Source organism: Coturnix japonica, chromosome 16, assembly GCF_054131305.1.
Source record: "Coturnix japonica strain WE chromosome 16, WE-NBRP24, whole genome shotgun sequence".
Taxonomy (NCBI): domain Eukaryota; kingdom Metazoa; phylum Chordata; class Aves; order Galliformes; family Phasianidae; genus Coturnix; species Coturnix japonica.
Window position 1 is genome coordinate 725814 of NC_140678.1, and position 14033 is coordinate 739846.

General features: G+C 60.5%; 1 protein-coding gene across 1 annotated transcript; it reads right to left on the minus strand.

Moving 5' to 3' along the window:
* Window positions 1-1252: 1252 nt before the first annotated feature.
* LOC107325605 (unconventional myosin-Vb-like) lies at window positions 1253-12124 on the minus strand. Its single transcript, XM_085517949.1, has 37 exons — window positions 12098-12124; window positions 11556-11687; window positions 11281-11443; window positions 11055-11199; window positions 10680-10836; window positions 10426-10566; window positions 10198-10279; window positions 9965-10066; window positions 9657-9769; window positions 9323-9588; window positions 9119-9200; window positions 8755-8895; window positions 8554-8676; window positions 8352-8435; window positions 7709-7846; window positions 7523-7620; window positions 7348-7434; window positions 7163-7274; window positions 6876-7087; window positions 6633-6789; window positions 6240-6479; window positions 5838-6047; window positions 5613-5706; window positions 5387-5532; window positions 5120-5233; window positions 4766-5002; window positions 4595-4689; window positions 4242-4428; window positions 3993-4086; window positions 3721-3858; window positions 3420-3571; window positions 3174-3263; window positions 2837-2987; window positions 2094-2364; window positions 1835-2009; window positions 1652-1732; window positions 1253-1565 (listed from the first exon to the last, which is right to left on the minus strand). Exons 1-37 carry the CDS (start codon window positions 12122-12124, stop codon window positions 1407-1409), a joined length of 5196 nt encoding a protein of 1731 aa, XP_085374075.1. The 3' UTR covers window positions 1253-1406.
* Window positions 12125-14033: the final 1909 nt, after the last annotated feature.

The following is a 14033-nucleotide window of genomic DNA, read 5'->3' on the forward strand; positions in this document are numbered from 1 at the left end:
TGGGGCAGAGCCGCCCCTGCCCCAGAGGAGATGGAGGGACCCCAAAGACCCCACCTGGCCCCCCACCTCACTGAGGGATGTATGGAAAGCTCTGGGCTGGGGGGGGGCAGGTGATGGGCCCCTTGTTCCCATCCCTTGTACATATGTAGATAGAGCTGTACATAGATGGGGCAGCTGTGCCCCGCACCCCGAAGGGCTATGGGGGCTGGGGGCCCCCCCAGCTGGCGGCGGCATCACTGGGGCTGGAGGACAGGGAGCAGCCCCCAGCCCCATTCCTGTCTTCCCTGCCCCGTGCCCCACCCTCAGTGCCAGGGTGGGGGTGAGGGGCACTCACGTCCCATGGGCTGGGGGCACCCACCTCCGCAGCAGTGCCCGCGGGACCTCCTTGGCACAAGAAAAACTCTCCCCCCCTCCAAGCCCAAGGACCCCTCCCCTATTCCCCATTAACCTCCATTTGTGTGATCAGTGGTGTGTGTGTGTCTGGAGGAGGGGGGGGCAGGAGCACAGGGTCCCACCCACAGCCAGAAGCCCCCCCCAACTCAATATATACCTCTCACCTCCCCTACCCCCAAGGACAGGGTACCCCCCCCATCTCTCCATCTCCTTTCTATAGGGTTTGCCTGGGACCAAAGGGTTTAAGTGTCCACTCTTTCTGTTCAATGTTTACACTCCTTTTCTAACTGCTGCTCCCAAGGGGGCTCAGCCCTACCCCCCCCACCAACCCCCCATATGTGCCCCCTTCCCCCCCCCCCCCCATCCTGTTTGGCATGTGATGGACACCCCCCCACTCTGCTCCGTACCTGTGTGTCTGTACCTGCCCCATAGTGGGGGCTCCCCTGGATGCATGACAGTGAGATGTTTTGCACTATTTGGACTTTTTTGGGCTCTGTAAAAAATATTTTACTATAACTGACATTAAAATATATATATAAAAAAATAGTGGGGGGAAAAAAACCAACAACCGTGCCTATAATGTGGACAGGGGGAAGGACACCCCACATAAGGTCAATGCAGAGGACTGAATGCCCACTGATGGGGCACCAAGAGCCACCCGTCCAACCAACCCTCTGCCCTCAATGGAAGGGAGCCATAAGGATCACGGCAAAAGCTTCAGCCAAGGAAAGCTGATACCCCTGATACCCCCATCCTGCCCCACTGCACCCACAATGCCCCACAGATGGCCAAGGAAAACCCAACCCCACAAGGACATCACCCACAACCACCCCCCAAACAACCAGCCTGAGGCAGCCAGTTTATCTGCAAACACTTTTATTAACCATCAAGGCATTAAAAAGAAAGGGGTGAAGATCATCATCATTCATTCATCATCATAGGGGCAGTACCTGAGGGTTCCAATAAACAACATTCGGAGCTGCACCCCAGCCCTGCCAGGTCCCCCCGCAGGCTCAGAGGCGCACGAGGAAGGACAGGTCCAGGCTGTCGGGGATGCAGAGCTGGTCCAGGTGCAGCGGGGAGGGGATGAAGGGCAGGTGCACAGGGAACACGTGGCTGGTGTCCACCAGGAGCTGACCAGGACCCTTCTCCTGCTGCTCCTGCAGCCGCTTCTGCAGGGATGCAGCCCTCAGTCAGGACCAAAGCGCCCCCAGCACAGCCCAGACCCCTCCCCAAGCAGCAGAGCCCCCTTCCCTACCTCCACGCTGCTGATGAGGGCAGGGCTGACTCTCTCCTCCAGCCCAGCAGTGGGGGTGTAGGCCCGGAGGATCTTCACCACCTGGATAGACAGCAGGTGATGGAGGGGTGGATGGGGGGGATTATCTCTGCCCCAGCACTGGTGTTTAGTGCTCCCAGGTCACTGCATCCAACCAGCCCTTACCTGCTGTGGGGTCAGCACGGTGCACAGGCTGCAGATGGCTGCTGCATCCTCCTCCGTCGCCTTCTTCACCTGCAGCAGCTGTGCAGCCTGGACCAGCGGCTCCAGCATCTCCCTGGCACCGCTCTGCTGCAGCCCCTGCGCCCGCAGCCACTGCTCCACCTGGCTGACATTGTACCTGTGGGACAAAGGGGGGGTCAGCAGGAGGCAGCCCCCATTCCTCAACACCCCCCCTCCCATATACACAGCACATGGGACCAACCTGAGCTGGATGCCACGGCTCCAGGAGCACGCGTCCTTCCTTAGGAGCAGGTAGTTGAGGGTGGTGCCGCTGGTGAGGAAGAGGAGCTGGCGCAGCAGCTGATGGCACACGGCTGGGGACAGCCCATAGAGCTCCAGGGTCTGCTGGAAGGAGCCCAGCTGCTGCAGGAGCTCGGGCAGGGTGTGGGCTGGGGTGGTCAAAGAGCGGCGGAGGGTGGGAGGGCAGGAGGAGGACAGGCCCTGGATGGTCTCACTCTCCAGCATCGCAGCAACTGGAGCGGGGAGAAGGAACCATCAGAGCAGGGGCTCGTTGGCTTCATCTCCAGGTGGAGATGGAGGAGTTGGTGGGGTGGCTGCACTCCTTGGAGCTGAGACACTCCAAGACCTAAACCTAAACCCCCCCCCCCATGGAGAACCCAACCCAGAGCTCCCAGCCATGGGAAACAAAACCCAAATCGCAGCTCTCCTCTGTGTTGGCTTAGGGGGACTGTGGAGAACCCAACCCAGCCTAAGAGGACTTCAGTCCAACCCACAGCTCCCCAGGAAGCTAAACCAAACCCACAGCCCATGTAAGAGGAGTCCAACCCAACCCAACCCACCCCACATCCTCCTTAAGATGAATCCAATCCAACCCCAAGCCCCCCATCATGAGGAACCCGACCCAAGCCAACCCTCAGCACTGCTCCCCCACCACCAGGGCACCCCCTGAGCCCCCAGCCCCACACCAATGAGCTCCCCCCATACCAATCATGGGCTTGAGGCGCTTCTCAGCCGTGCGGACGAGCTGCTGGTACAGCTGCACTGCCAGAGCTCCCAGGCTGTGGCAGAGCCCCTGTGGGTCCAGGTTACGCAGGCGATGCTCATTCTGTTGTGCTGTGTTCCCCTGCTGGCAGCTCTGCAGGTACAGCCAGGTCAGGGTGATGGCTCTCATGGTCACCCAACCCCAAAGCAACAAGGGGATGATCAACCCAGCAGGTGCCCATGCAGCATTGGGGGCAGCCCCAACCCATAGACAAAGCCCAGAACCCCCAAGGTCCCCCTGTGAGGATGGGGGTGGCAGCCCCCTTCCCCTGCACCCTACCTCGTCCCGGCCGTACTGGCGCAGGCAGTTCAGGAGCCGGCAGGTATTTGCAAGCCAGAGTGCAACCACACCAAAGTCATCACTGTGCTTCTGTGGGGTGGGCAGAAAGAGCAGAGAATGGGTCAGAGAGGCTCCAGCAACAGCCCCATGACACCCCCAGCCCCACCCTACAGAGGCCTGGGGTCCAGGCTGCAGCCCCCTATGCCACCCCCATCCCACCCAGCAATTTCCCTGCCCCCCCAGCACCTTCATGACCCTCTTGATGGCATTGATGGCTGCATCCAGCAGTGAGTGGGCCCGTGGCTCGTCATGGCAGTGGTCTGCGTGCCGGATACAGAGGAAGAGGACGTAGGCTGGAAGGTCTGGCATTGCCCCAGGGCTGCTCTGCGGGCGATAATCTGTGGGGCAGGGCACAGAGATGTGGGGCCAGGCAATTATGGAGAGCAGAGCTGGGCAAAGAAGGGAGAGGGAGGGAAAGGGAGGGACAGGATCCACCCCTTAGGAAAGAGGGCACTGTTGGGTCAATGGGATGTTACCCAAAGCCCACCTGTAATGATGGCCTTGATGATGCGCCCTTCATCCTCCAGCCTCCATGCCAGCATGGCCTGAGGCGGCCCTGATGGGGATGGGACCACAGGGGATGCTGCTGGCTCCTGCCCCGGCGTGGTGGCCTCTTTCTTCATTGCTGGAGGGGAGCACAGATCACATCCTGGGCCATGGGACTCACAGCAGGTCCCGGTGAGTGATGCACCAGCACCAAAGCGGGCTGGCGCCCCCCATCCCTGTGTATCCCCCCCCCCCCCCATGCATGATACTTGCCTGTAAACTCCTGGATCTGCTTTGTGTAAGCTCTCAGCTGCTTCTGCAGCTTCAGCGTGGTCCTCTCCTGTTTCTCCAGCTTCTGGGACAGCTCCTGTGCAACAACAGCCCTCATAAGGCTCACACACCCACCTCACAAGGTCAGGGGATGCAAAGGTCCCATGCATTGCTCCCAAGTGGGATGCCACAGATTGCTATAGGACAAGATGGGGGTACCCAGCCTTATCCTGTTGTCCAACCCCCCCTTACCCAGTTCTCCTCCTTGAGGCGCACAACGTGGTGCTGCAGCCCCTCCTGGCCCTGGTGCCGCTGCAGGTCCTGGATCAGGGCTGCCTGCTGCTGGCTCAGCTGCTTGAGTGAGCGGATGTCGAGGTGCAGCCCCTCCACCTCCTCCTCGTGGTGCTGCTTCTCCTCCTGCAGCTGGCTCACCAACAGCCTGCAGGGGTGGGGAAACTGAGGCACTGCACTTGGACCAGATGGTCCTTCAGGTCCCCTCCAACCCAACCTACTCTATGACTCCAAGACATCAACCTCTGTCCTTCAGGGTAAGGTTTGTCCCCTCAAACCAACCTTTCCCAATGCATCCATGGGTCCACACTCACTTGTTGGCCACCTGCACTGCATCGTACGCCTGCTTCAAGTCTTCCCCCGCTGCTTTCTCAGGGCTCCTGCCCAGCCCCAGCATCTCTGCGATGTTCTGCCAAGAGGAGAGCAGGGTGAGGGCAGCCCCAGCAGCACAGCTCCGTCCCCACAGATATGGGGCAGGGACTCACCCTCCGCTTGAGGAAATCCAAGGGTTTCTTCTCCTCGTGCTCAGCGGATGCTTTGCTCCTCCTCAGCTCCTCCCGGGTGCGGGCCAGCTCCTCAGTGACAGCATTGAGCTGCCCCAGCAGCAGCAGATACGCCTTCTCAAAGGGGTCCTGCCCCACGGTGCTGTTAAGCATGGGGTCCCCCATGGGGTGGGGAGGCTGAGGGACCTCAGGTGGTGGCTGCCAGCGCTCCTCCATGCCCTGGAAATGGGAGGGAGGTTGGAGGGGGGGCTGACAGCCCTGCATTGCCCCACTGGGACCACGGGACCCCATGGGAAAGGACGCTTCCCATTTGTCACCTCCACCATCAGCACTAACCTCAGCCTGTAGGTCAGAGCCATCCCGAGAAGGGGCAGTGGACATGGAGGACACGTAGCTGCTCTCAGAGCCCAGGAAGCTCTCGGATGAAGGAGAACGTCTGAGGGTGCTTTGCTGATGGGAGAGGAGGGACAAAGTTACTCCCCACACCCCAAACAGCCACTATCCCACACCCCATCCCTAGTGGGGGTACAAGGATGGGTCTCGGGGGGGTAGGGACAAGGACACAGCGCCCCAAAGGGGCTGAGCCCCCCCACAGCCGCTCACCCTATGGAAGGCCACCTCATCCCGCAGGTTCTCATAGCCCTGCTCCAGCCGGGCATATTCCTGCACCAGGCTCTGGTAACGCGCCCGCTCCTCCTCCAGCTCCTGCTGCAGCCCCTGGCTCTCCCGTGCTGCACGTTGGTGCTGCTCTGTGGGGAGATAAACATGTAGGAACACAGGGAGGGTGCACAGAGTCCTGTGCAGGATGTGGCCATGGGGACCCTCCTACCTTCCAGATCCTGCGACTGCTCCAAGGTGCGCTGAATCAGAGCATCCCTCTCCTTGCCCAGGTGCAGCTTCACAGCTTCCACTTCTGCCAGGCGCTGCGGAGGGAGCAGAGGGACAGATGGAGCCCAGAGGGATGGATGCAGCCCAGGGGTCACCCCGTGGCACAGAGCTCCACTGTCACAGTGCAAACAGGGCACAGAGCCACCACCCCCAGCCCCACTCAGACCTGCCGGAGCTCCTCCACCTCGCGTTCCAGGCGGCTCTCAGCACTGTGCCGCTCCAGCTCTGCCAGCCGCTCCTGCAGCCGCTGCACCTGAGCATCATGTGCTGCATCCTCCCGCAGCCAACGCATCTCCTCCCGCAGCTGCTGCACCTCCTCAGCGTGAGCAGCATTCAATGCTGAGAGCTGCTCTGCCAATCGCTGCTTCTCCTGGGCCTGGGGGCAGAGAGTACCAAGAGTTGGGCCATATGGACACCTCACCCCAAAGGGAACCCATCCACAACAACAGGGCATCCCATTTCCTCCAGTATCCCCCCATGCAGAACTCCAACCTGAGAGCTCTCCATAGGGACGGGTTGAGCGCTGCACCCTGAATCCAAGAAGAAGAGGGAAAGCTGCAGCACCCACCTGCTCATCCAGCCTGCGCTGCAGCTGCATCACTTTGATCTCCATGCCCTTGTGCAGTTGCTTGTAGTGCTCCACTGAGCGCGCTTCAGCCCGCAGCCGCTGCAGCTCACGTCGTGCCCGCACCCGGCGGTAGCAGCACTGCAGGTAGAGCACAGCGCTGCGCAGACGGGTGTAATGCTGGCGGACCAACCAGCCCCGCACTGCAGCCTGCAGCACCACAGCTTTCTGGTGCTGCACCATCTGTGGGGAGATACGGGGCAGCAGCATCACCAGCAAGAACAAGGGACAACGCAACAGGGGTGATGGGATCAGAGCTGGGCTGTCGTGATGCCCCAAGCAGGAGGGCACTGCTCCCACCCACTCCCAGCTCCCCCTGCCCTGCTGTGCTCCTACCTGCTGGTAGAGGCGTCGAGCAAACATCCCCCTGCTGAAGGCCTGGATGGTGAGTGCAGCCCGGCGCACACGCAGGTAGCAGCGCCGAGCCAACACCATCCTCACGTTCTTCTGCAGCACCACCGCAGCTCGGCTCCTCCGCAGCTCAGCAGTGAACCTGCAGGGTGCAGGGGATGAGCATGGGGTGGCAGAACCCTACAGCCCCCAACCCCCAGACTCAGGGTTCAGTTCATTGCATCTCACCTGCGTGCCAACATGCCCCGGCTGTACCGCTGCAGGCACACGGCTGCAGCACGAATGCATCCAAAGCGTCGCCGTGCCAGCCAGCCCCGCAGGTTGCTCTGCAGCAGGGTGCAGGCTGCACGCAGCCGGCAGCAACGCAGCTCCTCCAGGAACGCCACCTGGCCAGCACGGAAGAACACCTTGCTCTTCCCACAGCGGTACATGCTGGGGTCCTGTAGGGAATAAGAGGGATTCAGAGCAATGCCTTTAAGCGATTAGCACAGGGGACCCCACTGCAGCCCCCATACCTGCAGCAGTCTCTCCAAGGCAAGGCTGCAGCTCTGCTTTGCATCATTGCCCGCCAGCTCCTCCCTGCTCAGCAGAGCCCTGTACCTCTCAAAGAACTCCTGGTACGTCCACCTGTGGGATATAGAGGGGATCAGGGGGTGTTGCAGCCAGCAGGACCCCCATGGTGCTGGGAAGGGGGGGGTACCTGGAGGGATAACCAGCAGCACTGATCCGGATGGTCTCCAGCACACCGCAAGCTCTCAGCTGCTCCACTGCTCTCCTGGAGTCAAAGCTGGGGCAGAAAACAAAGGGTTATCTCATATGGCACCAGCTGGGGCATAAGGAATGCAGCTCAGACTGCACAGCCCCACAGCACTCACACGAAGGGCAGCTTGCTGTCATTGGGTTTGATGCAGCGGACATAGTGTGGTGTGGTGCTGCCCAGAGTCTCCATCAGCCGCTTCAGGGAGGATTTGAACTGTGGAGGACAATAGGAAAACTCTCAAAGTCTCCCCAGCACACAGCAGGGTCCTCCCCCCCACCCCGAGGGCTGCCCTGCCCCATACCTGGCTGGAGATGGACTTCTTGCTCTTCTGGGTACCAGGCATTGACCTGCGGCTGGGGCGGCTGGACCTGGTTCCACTGGACCTGCGGGATGCCGGGCCATCCCCATCCTCCAGGAAGAGCTCAGTGAGCAGCACAGACTGCACAGAGCGGGGCCATGAGAGCTTAGCAGGGCCAGCAGGGCACCCAGAGCCACATCACTGCATGCACCCAGAGCCACATCACTGCATGCACCCAGAGCCACATCACTGCATGCACCCAGAGCCACATCACTGCAGGACACAGCCCCAGCAGCCCAGCACACAGCCCAGCATTCAGACTCACAGCCCAGATGTACAAGAACCAAAAGAATCCCAAAAGAACCCAGTGGACCCACAGATACCCTGCAATGAGAACAGCCCAAGGTGCCCCCTGAGGTGTCCCTTACCTTCTGCCAGGACCATGCAATGCAGAGGGAAGAAGTGACAGCGTTACCAACCTGAGGGCAACAGGATCCCCCACCCCCACCCCCCCCAGCCCCTGTGCAGGGAGGTGACGAAAGCATCACACAGCCCAAAATGCGGCAGCCCATGGGGATGAGGGGGGGGCACCCACAGCTTATTCCTCCCACATCACCCCCCCGTTCCAGCCCTGGGGTGCTCGCACCTTGCTGGCTCTCAGCAGCCCCACCAGCTCCTCGGGGATGGTGTCCCTGTTCTTCTCCACAAACCCATCACACTGATACTCCACCTGGCAGGGAACAGCACAGTGTTATCCTGGGACTCTCCCAGCCCAATTTGCTGCAGGGCTCTTGGAAAGAGTCCCTTAAGAGCCAGAGCTGCCCACGGGACCAGAGAGGCTCTCCTACCTTGCCAGCAAAGTGGCACACAACAAAGGCATCCATCGGCCTCTTGGGCTTCTGGAAGTGGGAGCTGCCGAGGTGGGTCTGGTACAGCTTCTGTGCCCAGCTCCCATCACTGCCCTGGGGCATCTGAAGGACAGAGGGTCAGAGGGTGAAGATGGGGGGGTGGTTCTGGAGGGCTGCAGTGCTGCCAGCACCCCAACCCACCTTGCACTCCTCATTCAGCAGGTCCAGAATGCCCAGTCGGCCCTCGATGAGCTCAATGCATGGCTGGTTGTCATAGAAGTCAATGAAGACCCATGGGATCTCCTCAGCCATGTACTCCTCCTGCTCCAGTTTGAAGACGTGCTGGAGGGATGGGAAAGCAGAGCAGGACCAAGGTGAGGGCAGAGGTTTGTACAGCCCTTCTCCTCTTAGAGCTTCTGGAGAACAGAGGGCTCCATGCCCAGCTCCAGCCCCATCCTCAGCCCCATGTATAGGGGAAGCAGCCACATCCCAGGGCAGGACAGAAGGAGCAGCACAGCAGGATACAGAGAGATGTCTCCTAGCAGCTAATTTGGGTGATACCCACCAGGTTGAAGAGCTGCTGCAGCTTCTCGTTGGCGTAGTTGATGCAGAACTGCTCAAAGCTGTTGAGGTCAAACATCTCAAACCTGTGGGCAGCAGATTGCTGGCTGAGGCAGGGCACAGCCACAGACCCAACCCCGCTATGGGGACAGCCCAGCATCACCCACAGATCACTCTATTGCACAAAGAGAAGGAGAGCTGCCCTTACCCATAGATGTCCAGGATGCCGATGGAGGTGTGCTGGCCCTCTGGGGAGCGCAGGGCACGGTTGACCCTGCTTGTCATCCACCTGAAGACCTGCCCATACATGTGCTTGGCCAAAGCATCCCTGCAGTCCAGCGCCTGCTGCCTGCTCAGCGGCTTCATGTAGGTCTCACCCGCCGTCACCAACTTGCGGTGGCAGAGCCAACGTGTCACCTGCACCTCCTCAATGCCCAGCAGCGCACAGAACAGCCCCAAGGCCTCACTGTTGGACTGAGAGGGGACAGAGAGGTCACCGGCAGCACTGGGTGCATGGGGACACACGTGGGGCTCCCACCCACCTCCACAAAGCAGCCGTCCCCGTGGCGGTCCCTCCCTCTGATGGTGACGTTGCCCAGGTGCAGGATGGCAGCGAGGATGGCAAATAGCTCCAGCTGGTCGGCTTCAGGGACACCTACAGGCACAGGGTGAGGGCTGGGCTCAGACCCTGCTCAGCACAAGCAGGAGAGAAGGGAGCAGCCAGCAGGTACCCAGCAGGCCAGGCAGAAGATGTGGTAGCTCCATTCTGGCCAGCAATGAGGCACCCAACCAACAGTGGGGACACCCACCCCATTGTTTTCCCCCAACCCATGCTCAGCCAGGACCGTACCCAGGAGGGAGAAGGCGTGTCGTGTGCTGTCCAGGTCAGATGCATCATCAGTGCCTGCACAGCACTGGCCCTGCTGGGTGTAGTGGAAGGTCTCTGCCCCACCTAAAGAGGAGATACGTGGGTGATGATGCTCCCATAGGGCAGCACACCCAGCCAGCAGCCCCAGGGGTTGGGGGGGAAGGCAGAGTGCTGGCATTGCCATGGGGATGCCCAGGGGGGCACAGGGCACTCACGCAGATGCAGACCCTGCAGCTCAGGCAGGGCGGCTGAGGCACAGAGCTGGTAGAAGATGTGGTAGTTCCGTTCTGCTTTTGCCTGCAGAGGAAGAAGAAAAGCACTGAGCACCCTCAGAGCGGGGACAAGGGGACGTTCCCACCTCCCAGTTCAACTGAGCAGCACTGGGGCTGCATGTCAAAGCAGCCATGGTCAACACTTGGCCCCGTCCCTACCCAGAGCCCCACCTGGAAGGTGACACGGGACTTCTCCAGCAGGTAGGTCTTGATGGTGGCCCCCATCACACGGGCATGGCTGAAGCCAATCTCAATGTACTTCCCAAAGCGGCTGCTGTTGTCGTTCCTGGTCGTCTTGGCATTCCCAAAGGCCTGGCAGGAGGGAGGCTTTAGATCTCCAGGTGCTCTAAGGGAGGTCAACCCCCCCCATCAATTTTATCATGGGCTGAGAGTCATGGGAAGAGGTTTGGGGCAGATGGACACACCTCCATGAGGGGGCTGGAGGCCAACACCTTCTCCTCCATGCTGGAGTCCCCCAGATCACCCCCAACAGTGGTGAAGTATCTCATGGCATATTTGGCTGAGGCAGTTTTCCCCGCTCCTGATTCACCACTGATGATGAGGGACTGGTTCCTACCAAACCTGGAAGAGAATGTGAGCCCTTCAGACACTGAGATGGTTCCAATGGGACTTCAGCCCTTCCCTACCACAACCCAGGGTTTACAACCCCATGCTGGGAGCTCCCAATGGGATGGTTCCTCCCAATGGGGCTTCAACCCTTTCTCACCACAACCCAACCAGGTGGGGCACAACCTGGGGGGACAACCCCACCCTGAGGTCACCCCCATGGGATCTCTCACCTCGCCATCTGCCTGTAGGCCTCCTCCGCCAAGGCAAAGATGTGGGGGTCCATATCCCCCATCTCCCGGCCACTGTAGGCGTAAATCACCTCCTCCTCGTAGATGGGCAGCATCTTGTAGGGGTTGATGGCCACCAGGACGATGCCTGCAGGAAGGGCTGGGGGCTCACACAGGGAAGGGGCAGGAAGGCACTGAATTGAATAGGGGTGGAGGGATGTGGGCTCACCGCAGTAGGTGTAGATGGCGTTGGCCTCCAGGAAGCGCACGCGGAGTGAATGCAGCACTGCTGGTTCATGAAGGTGGCTCAGGGCCACCAGGTCATCCTTGCCTGAGAGGCACTCAGGGTTGCAGAGGGGAGGCAGCTGAGAGCCCAGGGAGTAAAGGAGAGGCTGTAGGGTTGGGGATAGGGTGAATACTGAGTGGGACCAGACAGCCCCCAAGGGACACAGGCTGGTTTGGGATGCAGGAACAAACCCATCACCCACACGGCCCCAACCTCACCGAGCCGTCCTCCAGGCGGAGGTGCAGGACAGAGTCTCCTTCCTCATATCCTTTGGTTATTTCTGCTGCTCTCCAGACATGGACACAGTCAGGAATCCAGACCCGGGCACCCTGGGGAAGGGCACAGAATGGTCACCCTACAGACAGCCACCAAACCAAGCGTCCCCCAGTGCAGCTCTGTATCCAACCCAGTGCTCAGCATCCCCACAGACCTGCAGGGATGGATCCCCTCAGCTGAGCAGGGATGCAGTAAATCTGCAATGCAATCACCCCAAAGCAGAACACAACAGCAAAAAACTGCAAAAAGGGGCTCAAAACCAGCTGTAGGAACCCAGCAACAGGACTGGGGGATGCTCCAGCCCAAAAGACCCTTTAGGATCAACCTCCCCCTCCACCTTCCTGCTAAGGAAGCAGCTCTCTCCTCCTGTAGGATACCCCGAAAAAAGGAGAGCCCACAACACCCTGACCCCACTGCAATGCACAGGGGAAGGGGCTGCCCCGTGTAGGGTGATACAGACTTGCCCTTCCACCCACAGCCTCACCTGCCCATAGGGCTGCCCTGCCGCCATGGCCCCGCCGACACACAGCCAGCTGCCCCCAGCTCACAGCCCTTTTATGGCCGCTAATTGATGCTAATTGCTGACAATTGGATGTGGGGTCCACACCCTGCTCTGCTGCCACAGCACCGCGCTCCTCCCCTAATGGGGGAGGACCCTAAGAGCCCTTCATAGACATCTCAGGGCCTTCTAAAGGAGAACTGTAAGAGCTTCTCGAGCTCCGAGGGACTACAGGGCGCTCCCCCCACCCCAGGACCACCGAGGGCACCTCGAGCTTCTCCTGTCCATAGCACCCATTATGTAGGGTACCCCAAAACTGACCCCATTCTGCCTTATCCTCCTCTCCCCAGGGTGAATATTCGCTGCTCCTACAAGAAGGAACATCTCAGGGCGTACAGCTGAGCGCTGCTCTGATATGGGAATCCCAGAGCCCCTTTGGGATCTAGTTTCCCATCCAGGGGTGCTCAACTAGAAGGGACCCCGGGCCCGCAGCCCTCATCTCCTGCCCCAACCCAGCACATGGGGTGGGAATGGACACTCAGTGCATTTCCCAGCCTGGGATATAGGGGATTTCAGTGGGATGTTTTGGGGTTTCCGAGCGCTGCGCTGTGTTTGCGAGCAATCCCTCAGTGAGACGCATGGCTGCGCTAAACGCTCCGCTTTTAATTGCTCCGCCGCAGCCATCAGACAGCGATGAGCGTGTGTTGTGATGGAAATGTCCTTTAGGGCTCATCCAACGCAGCCGATCCCGTGCTGTCCGTGGGGTTGGGCCGTTCCGGTGACTCCCACAGCGCGGGGCAAAGTCCGGCAGTGCCGGGCGGGGAGCGGCCTCTTATCGGGGCGCTGCTCTGCCCCGCGCCAGGACGGAGCCGTGTGCGGTAACTGGGGCAGCGCAGCGCTGCTGGGCCCCGAACTGACCCAATTCTGGGCCTCCGTGGTCAAACCTCAGCCCCCAGCACTGCCATGAACTCGCTTTTCATATAATTATTTGTGCACTTGGTGTGTCTGGGACAAATCTTAAACTGGGGGAGAGCAGAGGGGATGGAAGGGGGGGAGGAAGGAGGGAGGGGAAAAAGGAAGGGAGAGGAAGGAGAGAAAGGGAAGGGGAAGGAAAAGGGGGAGGAGAAAGGGAAGGGGGAAGAGAAGGGGAAGGGAAAGGAAAAAGAGAAGAAGAAGAAGAAGGGGAAAAGGAAGTGGAGAGGAAAGGGGAAAGAGAAGGGTAAAGGACATGGACGGGAAGGGGAAGGGAAAGAGAAGGGGGAAGGAAGGGGAAGGGGCTGGGAGCAGAGGGAGCCGGGCAGCCCCGGAGCAGCCCAAGGTTTCCAACTCTGCTGCTTCCACCCGCAGCCTCCAGGTTCTCCCCAGGCCGCTCTCGATGCGCTCCGCCACCAGCGGGGACTTTCTGTGTCATTTACGCCTCCTTCCGTTCCGAACCGAGCGCCAGGCCCGGAACAAACAGCTCCACGGCGTCACCGCGGGCAGCAGCTCCGACCTTTGCTCCCATCCTGGTGCCGGCGGTTCGGCACAGCCCGAACCCGCAGCCGCTCCGCTCCGACGGGGAAACACCGCGACTCGTTTGAGTCCCAGCTCCGATGCGGGGCTCTGCCGCGCCCCAATGAGCCCGACGGTCCCGCACGGCCCATCTGCGGCTGCACGGTCCCACTCTTTGTTCTGTTTTGTTCTTTATCTTTCTGCTCTCGTTTATTATCACGATTGGAAATGCAGCCCCGGCTGTCGGGGTTTTCCTTCTCTCTCATTCTGGACCCCCACGCGGGGTAACACCGCACTCCCTGCGGGGTTCCGTCGCTCCGGAGCTGTATTAACGCTGCCGGTGTCCCCGGAGCGCTCCGGACCCCACAGCCGGTGCTCGGAGGGGGGAACCCCGCCCCCTACCTGCCCCCGGCCCCGCCGTCCCGCCCCC

What these genes read in the sequence shown, in the direction of transcription:
- LOC107325605 (XM_085517949.1), bottom strand. Translation starts at nt 12,124, where the DNA reads ATGGCGGCAGGGCAGCCCTATGGGCAG. An exon ending in TGCAGCAGCTCTTCAACCTG is followed by an intron (nt 8,896 to 9,118) that starts GTGGGTATCACC and finishes CCATCCCTCCAG; the next exon opens with CACGTCTTCAAACTGGAGCA. An exon ending in CCGTGCTGACCCCACAGCAG is followed by an intron (nt 1,733 to 1,834) that starts GTAAGGGCTGGT and finishes CTGTCTATCCAG; the next exon opens with GTGGTGAAGATCCTCCGGGC.